General features: G+C 37.2%; 1 protein-coding gene across 3 annotated transcripts in view; it reads left to right on the top strand.

Moving 5' to 3' along the window:
- Positions 1 to 16,489, top strand: part of Fhip2a (FHF complex subunit HOOK interacting protein 2A) — a 33,344-nt gene that overhangs the window by 12,270 nt on the left and 4,585 nt on the right. For 2 of the 3 annotated variants that reach the window (XM_076834308.1, XM_076834311.1), the window contains 11 exons: positions 1,959 to 2,063; positions 2,513 to 2,635; positions 7,782 to 8,075; positions 8,463 to 8,659; positions 9,939 to 10,053; positions 10,561 to 10,637; positions 10,716 to 10,908; positions 11,015 to 11,184; positions 11,536 to 11,679; positions 12,804 to 12,894; positions 15,799 to 15,942. In XM_076834308.1, the coding sequence (XP_076690423.1) occupies positions 1,959 to 2,063; positions 2,513 to 2,635; positions 7,782 to 8,075; positions 8,463 to 8,659; positions 9,939 to 10,053; positions 10,561 to 10,637; positions 10,716 to 10,908; positions 11,015 to 11,184; positions 11,536 to 11,679; positions 12,804 to 12,894; positions 15,799 to 15,942 (1,653 nt within the window). The remainder of the gene's footprint in view (positions 1 to 1,958; positions 2,064 to 2,512; positions 2,636 to 7,781; positions 8,076 to 8,462; positions 8,660 to 9,938; positions 10,054 to 10,560; positions 10,638 to 10,715; positions 10,909 to 11,014; positions 11,185 to 11,535; positions 11,680 to 12,803; positions 12,895 to 15,798; positions 15,943 to 16,489) is intronic. The other variant, XM_076834309.1, reaches the window with a different exon arrangement.

Consider the following 16,489-nt stretch of genomic DNA (forward strand, 5'->3'; position numbering starts at 1 on the left):
AACACATTGGTGGGGATTGAAACATAGAAAAGGTATAGTAAAAGTAGGTGATGGGAATTTCTCAGCACCATTTTAAGCTAATGGTGATCATCCTTATATATGTGGCTCATCTTTGAAATGAAGTCACGCAGTGCATGACTGTACTTAGAGCAGTTTTGAGACCACGTGGTAGTGTGAGGGAAGAGGAGGAGCCTAGGGTTGGGTAGGAGGCCTTGCTTCCCATTTCAGCTTTGTCACTGACACACTATGATCTTTGGCAAGTCTCTTTGATTAATCTTCCTGCTCTTTAAGAACATGGAAGTGGGGCTGGGGATGTGGCTCAAGCGGTAGCGTGCTCACCTGGCATGCGCGAGGCGCTGGAATCGATCCTCAGCGCCACATAAAAATAAAATAAAGATGTTGTGTCCTCCGAAAACTAAAAAATAAATATTAAAAAATTATCTCTCTCTCCTTTAAAAAAAAAAAAAAGGGCATGGAAGTGATTGATCAGGAGCCTCCCCTAACTCTAAAAATTTCTGATTCTATTCTGTGAACTTCTATAACATGTGAAAGGCAAACTGAAACGATAATGGACACACTTTAATACCAAAGAGAGTTCTGACTAGTTTTAAAGTGTATAATACATTTCAATTTTAGGTTAAATGCATTCACTTTATATTTTCTAAGCCACAAATTCCTAATAACCTGTAATTCATTGTCTTCCTGTCTGTCTCCCTAACCCCTATCCTTGGAGAAAGTGATTCTACAACACTAAACTGTATAAGTAATTGTACTCCTAGTAAATTTATTTTAATACAGGTGATTATAAATATTATTAGCATTTTACCTGAATAGTACAAGAAACTTATTATCTTAAAAAATATCATTGTATGGGCTGGGGCTGTAGCTCAGTGGTAGACCACTTGCCTAGCATGTGTGAGCCCCTGGGTTCAATCCTCAGCACCACATAAAAACAAATAAATAGAATAAAGGTATTATGAAAAAAAATTATTAAAAAATATATCGTTTTGTAGCCTGGTGTGGTGGCACATCCTATAATCCCAGTGGCTTAGGAGGCTGAGGCAGGAGGATACCCTTTTGAGACTAGCCTCAGCAATTTAGCAAAGCCCTAAGCAACTTAATGAGACCACGACTCAAAATAAAAAATAGATAGGGCTGGGGATGTGGCTCAGAGGTTAAGTGCCCCCAGGTTCAGTCCCCGGTCCTTGAGGTTACAGTTTATACTATTTCCAGGTAGCACATCTATGATGATGGTTTGGGAAGATTCCTTTTATGATCATATTTTAAATGGAAGGAAGTATCAGTGCTTAATTATAGAACATGTAAGCTGCTGATTCATGTTCTCTTCATCTACAGTGTGAGTTATCATTAGGTTTACCTACTTTTCAGCAAATACTTAAAATAACTGGCATGTTACAAATACTTCCTTAGTGAATATTCTTTGCCTATAATTATCACATTGTAAATACTTTTGCAGCAAATTTAGAATAAATCACAACAGTGTGTACCATAGGATTCATTTTACATTTGTATGTGTATTAGGAGGCTTTCTTGCTCCAGTGTGTGGATAATAGAATGTTATTGATTACCTGTCATTAGTATAAGTCAGAAGCTTCTGCCTTTGCTCCAGCAGGGCATCAACTACTATAGTTTTGTGGTACCCTCACATTTACAGGTTAATGTTGCCTGAACCAATCTTACCAGCATATTATCATTGTTTGTAATCACTCAAAGCTATAGTTTTCTGCACTATATTATGGATTCAGATGTATAATTTTTTTTCTAGAATACCAGACATTAATATTAATTAAAAATTTTGTTCTGACAAAGTCAGTGGCCAACTGCATTTTGTCTTTTGGAGGTGGAATGCATTTGCAAGTGTCCCTCCTCCTCTGTGTTAGGCTTTCAGGTGTGTTTGCATTACTGTTCTCTTCCCATTTGCTTTCCTTCCTAACCAGTGCCCTCCAGGAATGAAACAGCAGGTTTTGGTGTTCTACACTAAGCTCCTGGGAAGAATCCGGCAGCCTCTGCTTCCACATATCAACGTGCACAGGCCAGTGCAGGTCTGTTGTTCCCCTTGCATGAAATCATTTGGTTTGATTTCTTTTGTATAGAATAATTTTGATATTTTCCCAAGAATAAAGTCAATAAAGGAAATTATTCTAAAAATAACAAGCAAATTAGCAAATACTTGAGTTTTCTTTATATATGGTTATATTACTTGTACTTTATGTCTTTTTATTTCTCTTCAAGTTTCATACATTATTATATATTTTTTTACTTTATGTCTATGATATTGTGAAAAGAGTTTATTATGTACCCCATTAAAATTTTAAATTAATGAACTTGAAAAATTTACTATTACTAAGTTTATTTTTATATGTGATTATAAATATCCTTAGTGTTCTAATTCATGCAAGGTATTTGCATTAGTTGAAATATTTAAATATCCTTAAAGTAAATGAATGGCTATTTGCATACTTTTTCAAGGTTTTAAAAATGTTCTTGACAGAAACTGATTCGACTCTGTGGTGAAGTCCTTGCAACACCAACCGAAAATGAAGAGATTCAGTTCCTCTGTATTGTGTGTGCGAAGCTGAAACAGGATCCCTACTTGGTTAACTTTTTTCTGGAGGTATGTTATGCTTCTCAAACCCCAAATATGCTTCCATGCAGATCATTATGAAAATTGAGTTCTGTGAGTAAGCTAAGGAGGAATTACACTTTGCAAGTTAACAGAAAGCTTGTTTCATTTCACAGAATTGTTTTTCATTTAAGATCACTGTTTTGGGGCTGGGGTTGTGGCTCAGAGGTAGAGCGCTCACCTACCATGCGTGAGGCACTGGGTTCGATCCTCAGCACCACATAAAAATAAAATCAAGATATTGTGTCCACCTATAACTAAAAAATAAATATTAAAAAAAAAGATCACTGTTTATTCTAATTTGAAATCTCCTGGGAAAAAGAGATTTTCAAAGAATGCAGTTGAGCCAGATACGTAGGATGGTACCAGGTCTGGTCAGATACCAACTGAGTATCTGATTACAGCTTGTTGGAGAAGTCACCACAGTTCAGATCAGGCGGATTCAGCCAGGCTTTCTCCACTGTGTGATGGGGTAATCTAGCGTGGGGCAAGGAGGACATGTGCAGATTTGGACAAGTTATGAAAAATCACTCTTCAACCTCATATGGCAGTTGGGTTTGCTCTAGTTATTTGTGCTGTTTTTGTAGCCATAATCATCAAATCATAGTTTACTTAAGTCAGTTGATGTTTTGGACTTCACTTTCAGTCTTAAAGTATAAATTAAATTTTGTGCACTCTTTGCTTGCATTTACTTTCTTTGTTTCCAGTAGTAAAAACAGGAGTATGTTAAAAAAAATAGCTACAGTGTTTTTATTTAAAAAAAAAAAATCTCTTTTGTCTGTCTTTCATTTTAGATTAAGGTGTAAGTTATGTGCATCACGATTTACTCTTTTTGGTCTACAGCTCTGTGAACTGACAAACACATAAAACAGGGTAACCACCACCACAATCTAGGCACAAGGTTGCCCACAATCTCCCACCCCCAGGCCCTTGGCTGACCATGCCTCCGCTCCCAGCCTCTAGCAGTAATGGCCTGTTTTCTGTCTTGACAATTCTCTTTTCAAAAGCATGTGAGCCTGCTTTTCCACCTAGCTCAGTGCAGCCAACATCTGTCCAGGCTCTGGTTCCCTTGTTCAGGTGAGTAGGTCCCTGTGTGCCACAGGTTTTGGTTCATCAGTTGGGGACTTTTTGTTGTTTCCTGTTTGGAGCAGTTACGACAAAAGCTACTGCAAACATTCACACACAGATTTTTGTCTGAATTTAGATTTTCATTTCACTTGGAAATATTCTTAGAGGCAAGATTACTAGTTATTGTATACATATATAAATGTATTTGTTTTCATAAGAAACTGCTAAACTGTTGTCCAAAGTGGCTTTATCATCTTACATCCCAACAATATATGGAAGTTTCTTTTGTTCTCTGTCCTCACCCAGCACTGAGTGTTATCAAGTTTTTTTTTTTTTTTTTGGGGTGTGTGTGTGTGTGTGTGTGTGTGTGTGTTAGCCATCAAACTATAGATGAGTTTGTCTTCTACTCACTTTTGAAGAAATAATTTAGGACCCTATTAAGCACTGTTAACTGAAGGTAGGCAAGTGGTTTAGGGACAAAATTTATATGAATTTTAATTTGTAGGTAGTGTTAAAGACTATGAATGCCTGTTTTTCATGATGTGCATAATAGTTTATACATTATTATTTTACAAGTTTGATTCAAAATGATTCAAATAGTCTTATGATTTAGATTTCTAAATATTTGTCAGTTCTTTTTGTTTTTTCTATATTTATAATAAATAGATAAGTTTGAGTATGAGATTTTTCTTCTCAAAGTTCATTTTTGCTAATGTTTTCTTAGATCCTTTGTGTACTTTAGATGTATGGATTTCCCCCCAAACTTAAGTTTGATTTATTTCTTTCTTAAAACTTGTTTCAGAAGTTCGTAGCTACAAGTCAGAAGCAGAAGAATTCTCAGGCCTATAGGTAGAAATGATGAAATGTACTTTTTGTTCCTGCCTTCAGAGAAACTTACATTTAAACCACTATGAAGAACACCCTTCAGAATGGTGACATGCCTGCTTTCTGCAGCATTTTTAAAAAATATTTATTTTTTAGGTGTAGATGGACACAACACAATGCCTTTATTTTTATGTGGTGCTGAGGATCGAACCCGGGTTCTGCCCATGCTAGGTGAGCGCTCTACCACTGAGCCACAATCCCAGGCCCTTTGCAGCATTTTTATAGCACATATTTCTCCAAAGCCTGAGGTTTTAGATGTTTCTACTTTTTTGAACAAGTACGCATATTCACAAGCTTTTAATGTCAGTTATTATAGCATCCCTAGCATTGGAGTTGTTTATGTGCCTTTCATATTCTCCTGCTGGTCAATAAGCTCCTTGAGGACAAGGACTCTGTCTTATTAATCTTTGGTTTTCCCTAGCTTCTCTAGTATTTAGTACAGTATAATAACTGCTTAATTAACCCTTGAAAGAATGGATCTTTAGAGAAATGCAGTTTTATACTTTAAGTACAGATGGTAGTGAAAATATTTTGCAGTTCTCAAGCATGTGTCCCCTGAAGTCAAATCTCTTTCATTCATATCAGCTAGATGTGTAAGAGTGTAAGATGTGTAAGAGTAGCCTGGACAGGCTAGGAGCTGCCAAAGGCTTTGAATGGCAGGATGGAGATTCATGCTTAATTGTGGACACTGGGGAGCCACCAATATTTCTTGAGCAGAAATATTATTACATGACAGTCTCTGTCCCTTAAGAAGTGAAATTGGGGCCAGGCACAGTGGCACATGCCTAAATCCTAGCCACTCAGGAGGATTGCAAGTTCAAAGCCAGCTTCAGCAACTTAGCAAGGCCCTGTCTCAAAATAAAAAAATAAAATGGGCTGGGGATGTGGCTCAGTGGTTAAGCATACCTGGGTTCAATTCTTAGCATCAAAGAACAAAACAAAACAAAAAACCCCAAAACACAAAGAACTGAAATTGGTAGCAGCACTTTATACAATGGGTTCCTTTGGTAGGAGAGAGAAAAGTGGGGAAACCAACTTGGAAGCTGCCAGAGTAACCCCGACAAGAAATAATAAGAACTATAACTGCAGGTGCAGTGGCACATGCCTGTAATCCCAATAGCTGGGGAGGATAAGGCAGGAGGATTGCAAGTTCAAAGCCAGCCTCAGCAAAAGCGAGGTGTTAAGCAACTCAGACAGAGACCCTGTCTCTAAATAAACTACAAAATAGGGCTGGGGATGTGGCTCAGTGGTCAAATGTCCCTGAGTTCAATGGCCTGTATCCCCCACCACAAAAGAAAAAAAAAAACAAAACTGTACTTGAGTTGCAGCAGAGGGTTGAGATGAAGACCTGGAGGTAAGCGCTACCTGGCTGTATAACTGCTAAGGTACAGGAAGCAGATCCTGAACTAGTCAAGCTGCTGCTGCCCATGGAAAGAAAGGAGCCCCAAAGGAGCTTGTTTTGAGGGAAAGAGGATAATTTTGGTTCTGGATGCTTTGAGTACTCTACCATGATTCCCTGACACAATGAGCAGGTGGTTGGTATTGCTAATCTGTGATCTAGGAGGGAAGTCTGGGTTTTTAGAGGTTCAACAGTTGTGTGTCCAAAAGTGTTGTGAGAACCAGTGAGATCCCTTAAAATGGAAAGAGATGGAAGCACTTTTTTTTAGTGGAAGCACTTTACAAGAGTTGGGCAGCAGTTGCTATCACCTAGGGAACTTGTCTAAATGCAGATTCCTTGATTCCACCTCTAGACATTCTCAGCAGGTCAGGACCCAGGAATCTGTTTTTTTGTCAAGCCCCATAGAAGACCAGGGTGCCAACAGTCTTGGGTTATACTTTGAGAAACACTGCTATATGGAGAGTTTCTTCTTCTTGTTCTTATTCAAGATAGTTTTCCCAACAATATTATTAGTATTTTAGATGGAGTGAAATATCTTACTTTCATAAAGACTTTGATTTGAAGTTGAATTTGTAAAAAAAAAAAAAAAATGGGGAATTATTTGGCGTATTCACTGGTTCCATAGAGTTGTTTTCTTCTAATACATGTGTGCTCAATTTCTCAAGAAGATTGGTCTAAACAAAACTTAGGAGCAGTAAAAGTGATGTATAATCACGGTAACTTTGGAAGTAGAACCTTGACTTCCTGCAGTCTTAACGAGCTCCTGAGATGAGCAAGTGCTGTGGTGGCCTTGTGTGGAAGCTGCCTGTGATCGCCTTAGCTTGTCTGTGTGATCTGATATTTACTCTTACATTTAAGTGGAAATAGCATTTTCCCTTGAAACTAATCATTTACAGCAGTTAAGATTTTCTTTGGGTGTGTGGAAGAGGGCACCAACATTTCAAGTACATTTTCTTATCCTCAGATACAAATAAAAATGTCTCAGAGTGATTTCTTGTATTTTTATGAAGCCGAAGGATAAGGAAGTATAAGGAAAAAGTTCATATATATTTAAGAAAATTTGAGTACTTTGGTGGAAATTGTAATTAAGTCTAACTTTTTAACTGAACTTTTGAACTTTAAAGTATTTTTGTTTTTAATTTTATGTCTTCTACCCCCATGATCTTAGAAGAATTGCCAATGAGACACTGTATTTACAGTAGCCTAGTAATAAAGAAAAAAATAACTATAATTGAACCCCCTCACATGCACACACTATTATTAGTTGGTTTTAATTGTGGTCAAATAGTTATATTTAATATTTTTCATTATGGTAAGAGTAAAACATTTTGTAGTTAATATGAAGAGTATCATTAATTTCTATGCAATTGTAAAATTATATATAAAGCATGGTTTGTTAAAAGTCCAAAGCTGGGCACAATAGCACCCACCTGTAATCCAAGCTACTTGGGAGGCTGAGGCAGGAGGATCACAAGTTTGAGGGCAGCCTGGGCAATTTGGTGAGACCCTATCTGAAAATAAAAAGGGCTGGGAATGTAGTTCAGTGTAGAGCATTTGCCTGGCACATGTGAGGCCCTGGGTTCAATCCCTCGCACCATCAAAAATTTTAAAATAATTGAGAAAAGAAATGGATATTTTCATTTTACATAATACTTATGGCTATTTAGACATGTGGTATATTAGTTATAGAAAAATCCATGAAAGTATGATTTCTGGTTATAAAGTTCTTAATAATGTGAACCTTATCAAACATACAAACATACATATGTTTGTATTTCTTTTCAGAACAAGTTGAAATCATTGACTTCCAAAGGAGCAACAAATGTAATTTCAGAAGACGTATTAAAAGGTGAAGATTCCTTGTCAGCTGACACAGGACATTCCCATCAGCCAGCGGACCTGCATGGTGCCACCGGAGTAGAGCCCGCAGAGTCAGAGGAGGAGCCCCCCCATCAGATGGACGACCTGTCCACGAGCTTGGATGACCTCAGTGTCACCTCACTGCCGGAGGCCCCTGTTGTTCGTCCAAACCAGGACTATAATTTAGTGAATTCTTTGTTAAATCTGACCAGAAGTCCTGTGAGTCGTCCTCTTGACTTTTTCTCTTTAACATGATCACAATAATATGCATGTAAAGTAGAAAACATCAGACACGGTGGCATAGACCTGTGATCCCAGCAACTCTGGAGATGAGACAGGAATCTCAAATTCAAAGCCAGCCTCCGTAAGTTAGCGAGGCCCTGAGCAACTTAGCAGGACTCTGTCTCAAAACAAAAATATAAAAAGGGCTGAGGAAGTGGCTCAGTTTTAAGTACCCCTGGGTTCAATCCCAAGTAATAAAAATAAATAAAGTAGAAAACAGTCTATTCTTTTTTTAATGTAAAACACTGAATCTTTTTATATTGAGTTTTTTCCAGCTGGATGTGTGTCTAGTTCATGACTTGGAGGGTATGTCTTTCCCCTTAGGATGGCCGAATAGCTGTGAAGGCCTGCGAGGGCTTGATGCTGCTGGTGAGTCTGCCAGAGCCGGCGGCCGCCAAGTGCCTTACTGAGAGCACTTGCTTGTGTGAGCTCCTGACTGACAGGCTCGCCTCCCTGTACAAGGCCCTACCTCAGTCGGTGGACCCGTTAGATATTGAAACTGTGGAAGCAATTAACTGGGGGTAAGCACCATTCTTTGTATTTCCCCTAAAAGTGACTTCTTATACCTACATTTGAAAAAATGTTTTTATTTCACAATGATAAAAATCTTTAGTTTTGATTATTACTAATGACACTAAATGGAATATGGAGGCTTACATTAAATTTATTGAACAGTGGTAACAAGGTGGTGTGGGGACAGTCCAGGTGTTATATAGTTGAGGTACTTTTATTTTGTCTATTATGCTGATCAGTTTTTGAGGGTTTACATTAAGACCAGGAACTGTGGTATGGTGTGGTGGCCATGCCCGTAATCTTAGCTTCTTGGAAGGCTCACAAGTTCAGGGCCAGCCTGGGCAATTTAGCAAGACACTGTCTCAGAATAAAAACTGAAAATGGCTGGGTATGCAGCTCAGTGGTAGAGCTCCTGTGGATTCAATCTATAATGCCATGGAGCAAACAAAAAAACTAAACAAACATACCCAGTATCTTTACCCGGTTCTTTTTATTTAAAAAAAAAAAAAAAATCTGAAGGAGGACTCTATTTTTTCTGATAAATGACTCGCATAGCCTCTACAGCAGTCTCATGTGTCTTGTGGCCTGCTTGAGTGGAATGTCTCCTACTTTATTCTTTCATTCCTCTTCCCACCTTTTTGGACTCCCCACTTGGTTCTTATAAAAATATATGATTATTGTAGAACATTTTATAAGTTCTTAAAAAGCAGCATAAGCATAACTCGTAATCCCACCACCTGTTAACAGCCTGCTATTTTGACATGATTCCCTTTTATTGTTTTTCTCCAAATGTTTGACCCTTCCTTGTTTTTCATGTGCTTTTCCATCCAGACTGTGTTCTGTCACCGTGCAGGTAGACATTGGGACTGGATTGCATTTTAGGGCCAGAAGAGCAGCTGGGCAGTCGCTTTCTCTTTGCAGATCTCTGTTGCCCCCTTTTGTCACATCCCAACAGCTGAGAACCTCCCCCTTTCACCGCAATCCCTTGGTCAGACTGATGGCAGAAGCATGAGGCACTGTGTAATTGTTTTTTCTCCTGCTCCATCCTGCTTTAGTCTCTTTTCCCACTTAGGGGTGAAAATGATTTACATCTTTGATTTAAAAGGTTTTCTCTTACCTGTGATTCTGCCAAAAGTCCCCTGTGATTGTCATCCAGCATTGCCTCTGTGGACATGCCCTACCATGTGTTCTGAGTTCATTCATCCCTGTGCCCTGGCGTTCCCATGTGTGCTGCGTGAGCTCCTGCCCTTGAGTAACTCCGGCTTGTTGTTTCCCTCATTTCCACAGCTTGGACTCATACAGTCACAAAGAAGATGCTTCAGCATTTCCGGGAAAACGAGCCTTAATTTCATTTCTTTCCTGGTTTGATTATTGTGATCAACTCATTAAGGAAGCGCAAAAGGTTTGAAGTTTTTAATTTTTTATTGATAATTTTAGAATATGTCAACTAAGTAATCTGTCTGAATCCATAATTTATATCCCCAAGTAGATCTTAATTGTCTTAGGATACTATGTTTAGTTAAATAAATTTTTAAAAATTCTATGTATATGTGTGTATTACAATTCTGGACCCAACAGAAGTTCAAGTTCTGGCCTTTTCTGTTTCTCTGAGTATTCTAGTATAGTGTTAACAAACACTGACTTCACAACATTGTCTACCTCTGGTTCTCCTTTTGGGGAAGATGTTAAGTTCTTCCCCAAGGTTATTGGGATAATGTTTTCATTCTGTTGTCTTATTTTGGGAAATTAAAAAATGTGAATAATCAAATAGCTAACTTCTAATTTAGGCTTTTGGTTGATAGGCAAGCATTTACTTTCTATGTTAACTTGGGGAGTGCAAACTGATTTGCTGATATTACAAATTAATCTCTTTCCCTTAAAAAATAATTACGCTCATACTATATTCTAGACTGCTGCTGTTGCTCTTGCCAAAGCTGTTCATGAAAGATTTTTCATTGGTGTTATGGAACCTCAGTTAATGCAAACGTAAGTACCTTCTTATCTTAAAAAAAAAAAAAAAAAAAAGACTGTCGTTTCTGCCCTTTAATGACCTGTTGTGTTCAGTTCTGAGATGGGTATTCTGACATCAACTGCTCTGCTTCATCGTATCGTTCGGCAAGTAACCTCTGATGTATTGCTTCAAGAAATGGTGGTTTTTATCCTTGGAGAACAGAGGGAACCAGAAACTCTGGCGGAAATTAGCAGACATCCTTTAAGACATAGATTAATTGAGCATTGCGATCACATATCTGATGAGGCAAGTTGTGTAATGATTTAGTATTGGGCTTGGATTCTTTAAAGTACTGATTTTAATATATATGTGAAGATATTTTTCAGTCAACTTTTATCAACTTTGGTTTCAGATAAGCATTATGACATTGAGAATGTTTGAACATCTTCTACAAAAACCCAATGAGCATATTCTTTACAACTTAGTCTTAAGAAATCTTGAAGAAAGAAACTATACAGAATATAAACCTTTGTGCCCAGAAGATAAAGACGTGGTGGAGAATGGCTTAATAGCAGGAGCAGTGTAAGTATGTGTTTGATTCTGTGAGTTGAATGTTCACCTTGGAGACAGAACTTTCTTAGTTCTTTCCCTATGCTTAAAAAGTACCTCTAATAGCTTACAAGTTTTAAAAGTAAAATCCAGAAGTCCTGATACTACCGTCCTTTAAAATTGTAAGACATTCATTAAACCTCATAACAAAATTAGCATAGTCTTGATATTGTTATTATAAAATGGTAATTTGTTTATAAAAGACATTATTTCTCAATTTTTTATATTAGAAAAATTATGTAATTTTTTTCAGAACATAGCAAAGACCCTTTGGTTTAGAAAATGTCATAATAATTTTTTTATGCATCATTAAATTAAACATAGAGATCTGGAAGAAGATCCATTATTTACTGACATTCCACCAGATAATATTTTATCAAACCAAGAGTGGCTTAACTCTTCACCTCCTGCTACTCCAGACCACCCTAGAAATGATGGGAAAACTGAAGTCCATAAAATTGTAAATAGGTGAGTTGTTATATAAATTTGACTTATATCTCTTTTATTTGTTTTTATAATATATACTAGCTCTGCTCCTAGATTGTTTGAAATATATTCAGAACTCAGTCTCCTTCAGAGAGTATGTCAGCTTTTTAAATTTATTATATAGCCCATGACAGCCTAGGAGTAGCTGTGGATGCCGAGAGAACGGCTCTGCTTAATAGAAAAATAATTCTAAAAATAGCAGTGGTTAATTGAATCCTCGAGTATCCAGGTTTTTATATGTAAAAGACTTAATTTTAAATAATTTCCAATTGTAAAAACATTTGAAAATAGCCAATTTGACAAGCTGTGCTTATTAAGCATGTGTTAAACATAGGATATTCCTTGTTTTTAGTTCATGATTTTGCAGTTTTTTAAGTACCTTTTCTGTAGCAGTTTTCTTTCTTTCTTTCTTTTTTTCCCCTGTCCTTTCAGTGCTGTCACTGATAGGCCTGGGTATGGCAGTTGATGTTAAAAAAAAAAAAAAAAAAATTGCATGTGGCTCAAATGAAAAATTGTGGTGCATAAAAATTTCTGAAGTTCAATTACTTAAAAGCTAGTTTCCTGAGATTAATAGATACCATGACAATCTGTCATTGTGAAGCAATCTAAAAAGAAAACCAAAAGTCCCTTTTAGACTTACTTCTAGCTCAAGTGCAATTAATCATTGTTTAATAAAACTTTAAATAATCAAAGAGTATTTAATCAGTGAATTGGAAATCTGATTCATAATAAGGACTTAAAATATAATTTTATTTTTTAAGTTTCCTTTTGTTTTTTTTGTTTGTTATTAGGTACCAGGGATTGAACCTGGGGGCACTCGACCACTGAACCACATCCCCAGCCCTATTCTTTGTATTTTATTGAGAGGCAGGGTCTCAGAGAGTTGCTTAGCACCTCACTTTTGCTGAGGCTGGCTTTGAACTCACAATCCTCCTGCTTCAGCCTCCTGAGCAGCTGGGATCATAGGTGTGTGCCACTGCACCTGGCTCCATTTGTTTTTAACGCTTGAATAAACTTAAGATATTACTAGATACTTTAATAGATATGAAAATATTATTGGATTATGAGAGTATTTCTGTTTTTAATTATGATCTTTTTCATTCAAGTTTTCTCTGTCTGGTCCCGGATGAAGCAAAATCATCCTACCATGTTGAGGGCACTGGATATGATACCTACCTCCGAGATGCTCACAGGCAGGTCAGTGACATAATTAATTTTTGGAAATAAGATCAAAGTGGACTTGCATACCTTTTTACATTGCCTAGTTGTCCACAGCCATTACCCCAAATCAAGTAGTCCAGTTGTGACCTTACTTTGCATTTCACTAACTGTGGTCTCTATTTCAAGTTTTCTCTATGCTCTGTTAATTTTGTTTGTTTCACTTTAAGTTAAATTTCACCTGGATCCATTTCCCCTATTGATCCAACACATGATAGCATGAAAATTCTGCCCACCCCCCCACCCTAGTGTCCAACTCTCGGGCTGTTATCCTCAATTCCCTGCCCCTAGTATTTGTGTGTTGCTTCACTACCCACCTCGCTCCTTTCTTCTACCTTTCTGAAGCTACTTTCTCTAAGATTTACTCTTAATTATTAAATGGTCTTCTCTCATTCTGATTTCTATAGCATTTTACATTGAAAAATGTAAAAAATAAATACCACTCCTTTAACAAATATATATTAAGATAAAATTCACCATTTTAACAATGTCAAAGTATACAATTCAATGACTTTTAGTACATTCACAGTGTTGTGCCACTATCATCACTAACTCACTTCAGAACATTTTTGTCACTCACCTGACTGAGTTAAGCAGTCCCTTTCATATTTCCTCTTCCCACTCCTCCTCCTAGGCCTACCCCCTGGGCCACCAGTCTGCTTTCTGTTTCTGTGGCTTTGCCTCTTCTGGTATCTCCTATCAATGGAATTGTACTATATGTAGCCTTTTTAAAAAAATCTTTATTTTGTTTGTTTATTTATTTATTTATTTTGTGTGGTGCTGAAGATAGAACCCAGTGCCTTACATGTGCAAGGCAAGTGCTCTGCCACTGAGCCACAACCCCAGCCCTCTCCATGTAGCCTTTTATGTCTGGCTTCTTTTATTTAGCATGATGTTTTTAATATTCATTCATGTCATAGCATGCATCAGTACTTTCTTTTGTGGCTTCAAATATTCTATTGAAAATTCATGCCTATAAATCATCATCTAGTCTAAAATCAGATTTTTATGCAAATTTTTAAGAGTTTATAGTTTTAGCTTGTGCATGTACAGTTAGGTGTTTTTGTTTTTTGTTTTTTTTTGTACAGGGATTGATCTCAGGGACACTCAGCCATTGAGCCACATGCCCCGCCCTTTTTTGTATTTTATTTAGAGACAGGATCTCACTGAGTTGCTTAGTGCCTCACTGTCACTGAGTTTGCCTTTGAACTCATGATCCTCCTGCCTTAGCCTTCCAAGCCTCTGATATTACAGTTGTGCACCACTGTGCCTGGCTGTTTTTATTTTTGTTTTTGTTTAGTCTGGGGATTAAATGCAGGGGCGCTCTACCACTGAACTATACTCCCAGTCCTTTTTGAGACAGAGTCTCACTGAGTTGCCTATGCTGTCCTCAAACTTGTGATCTTCCTGCTTCAGCCACCCGAGTCTCTGGAATCACAGACCTGCACCATGTGCCCCCAGCTCTTTTTAAGTCTTTAATCTATTTTGAGTTAATTATTGTATATAGTGTAGGGTGGGGTCCTATTTATTTTTTAATGTAGATATCCAGTTGTCTTAGTGCCCTTTGTTGAAAAGTTCATTCCCATGTATTGGCCATAAAAATAAGGTTCATTTCAAGACTCCGTTTTGTTCTACTGGTCTATGTTTCTGTCCCTATCCCAGGACTGTCTTGATTATTGTCTGATTATTCAATATGAAATTAAGAAGTATGAGTCCTCCAACTTTATTCTTTTTTTTTTCCATTTTATTTATTTATTATTTTTTTTTTTTTAGTTTTCAGCTGACACAACATCTTTGTTTTGTATGTGGTGCTGAGGATCGAACCCGGGCCGCACGCATGCCAGGCGAGCGCGCTACCGCTTGAGCCACATCCTCAGCCCCAACTTTATTCTTTTTAAAGATTGTTTTAGCTATTTGTAGTTCCTTGTACTTCCAAATGAATTTTAGAATTACTTTGTCCATTTCTAAAAAGAAAAAAAAGGGGGGGGGCACTGTTGGAATTTTATAGGATTGTACCGAGTCTATAGATATATTTGTGGAGCAGAGCCATCTCAACAATATTGAGTCTTCCCATTCAGCAGTATGGGATGGCCAAGATTCTTCAACAGTATGCCTTAGTTTTCAGTATACAAGTCATGTACTTCCTTGGTTAAATTCATTCCTAAGCATTTCATTATTTTCAATGCTGTCATAAGTGAAATAGTTTTGTGAATTTTATTTATTTTCTGATTTTTCATGCTAGTGTATAGAAAACAACGGATTTTATATATTGATCTTGTATCTGCAACTTTGCAGAACTTGTTTAGGCCCTCCTATTTAAAACATTAACCTTCTTAGGGCTTCTGCAGCATAATTATAATTATATAAATATAATACACCAATTAAAAAACAAATAAATTGTAGGAAGACCAATAGAGTAGAGAAGAGGGATGGGGGTAGGAGGAAGGAAGGGGAGGAGATAGTACTGAGAACTAAATGAAGAAAACTATTATATGCATTTTGAGTATGTCAAAATGAACCCCACTATTATATACCTCTGTGGTACACTAAAAAATAAATAATTAAATAAAAAGTGCTCAAATCTGTTATGAAAATAACTAATGATTAAATCCTTTAAAGAAAGAGCAAAAGCACAGTTATTAAAGGAAGTATCTTCTCCATGTTAAACCTGCCTTTCCCACCAGCGTATACTGGTGACTGCAGATGAGAGTCCTCCTTGTGCCCCTCCTTGTTGGGTGTCACCTGCCTCCTGACTGCCTCCTTCCCTAGGGTACCTCACCCATTCAGATGCTTCTTTATATGCCTACTTGAGGAAGTCACTTATATTGTATGTCAATATGGTTTTTGTTAGTTCTTTAATGATCCAAATACTTTCCCCCCTAGTTCCGGGACTACTGTGCTATCTGCTTAAGATGGGAGTGGCCTGGGTCTCCAAAAGCATTGGAAAAGTGCAATTTAGAAGCAGCTTTTTTTGAAGGTCATTTTTTGAAAGTTTTATTTGACAGAATGGGCCGAATTCTTGACCAGGTAATGCATTTTAAAATAATCTTTTTATTATTTTGTTAGCATTTATCATGGTACAATCTCAATCCTTGTTTAGATTTTTCTGTTAAGTACTTCTGTTGTTTTCTTAGTTTTTCCACTAGATGACTTTTGCATATGGATTAGTTGCCAAGAGCTGGCGAATTTCTGATGCATTGAGTATGCTAATGGCCTAGTGGCCATCACTTGGCCTACTAGACACCACAGAATTGTGTATCTTACTCCTCATGTTGTGGTGACTTCCTTTCTGAGTAACTTAGCATTTTAAGTGTTAAGGTCGGTGAGTAAAAATAGAGAGTAAAACTTGTCAAGCTTAGTTCAGAAGACCCCATATGTCATTTCAATAGAATCTTGAACACTCTGATCTCAGTGCAATAATGAACTTGTGTTTTCAGACAGAGAATTTATGAAGGGAGTAGCCTGGGACTTTATGCATTTATGATGCTCATTTTCATAAGGGAGAAGAGAAATAAAAATTAATTTACTAAATTGCTTAAAAAGTGGATGGAGATCGCCATCAGCCAATATCTTG

Source organism: Callospermophilus lateralis, chromosome 15 (genome assembly GCF_048772815.1).
Source record: "Callospermophilus lateralis isolate mCalLat2 chromosome 15, mCalLat2.hap1, whole genome shotgun sequence".
NCBI classification, from domain to species: domain Eukaryota; kingdom Metazoa; phylum Chordata; class Mammalia; order Rodentia; family Sciuridae; genus Callospermophilus; species Callospermophilus lateralis.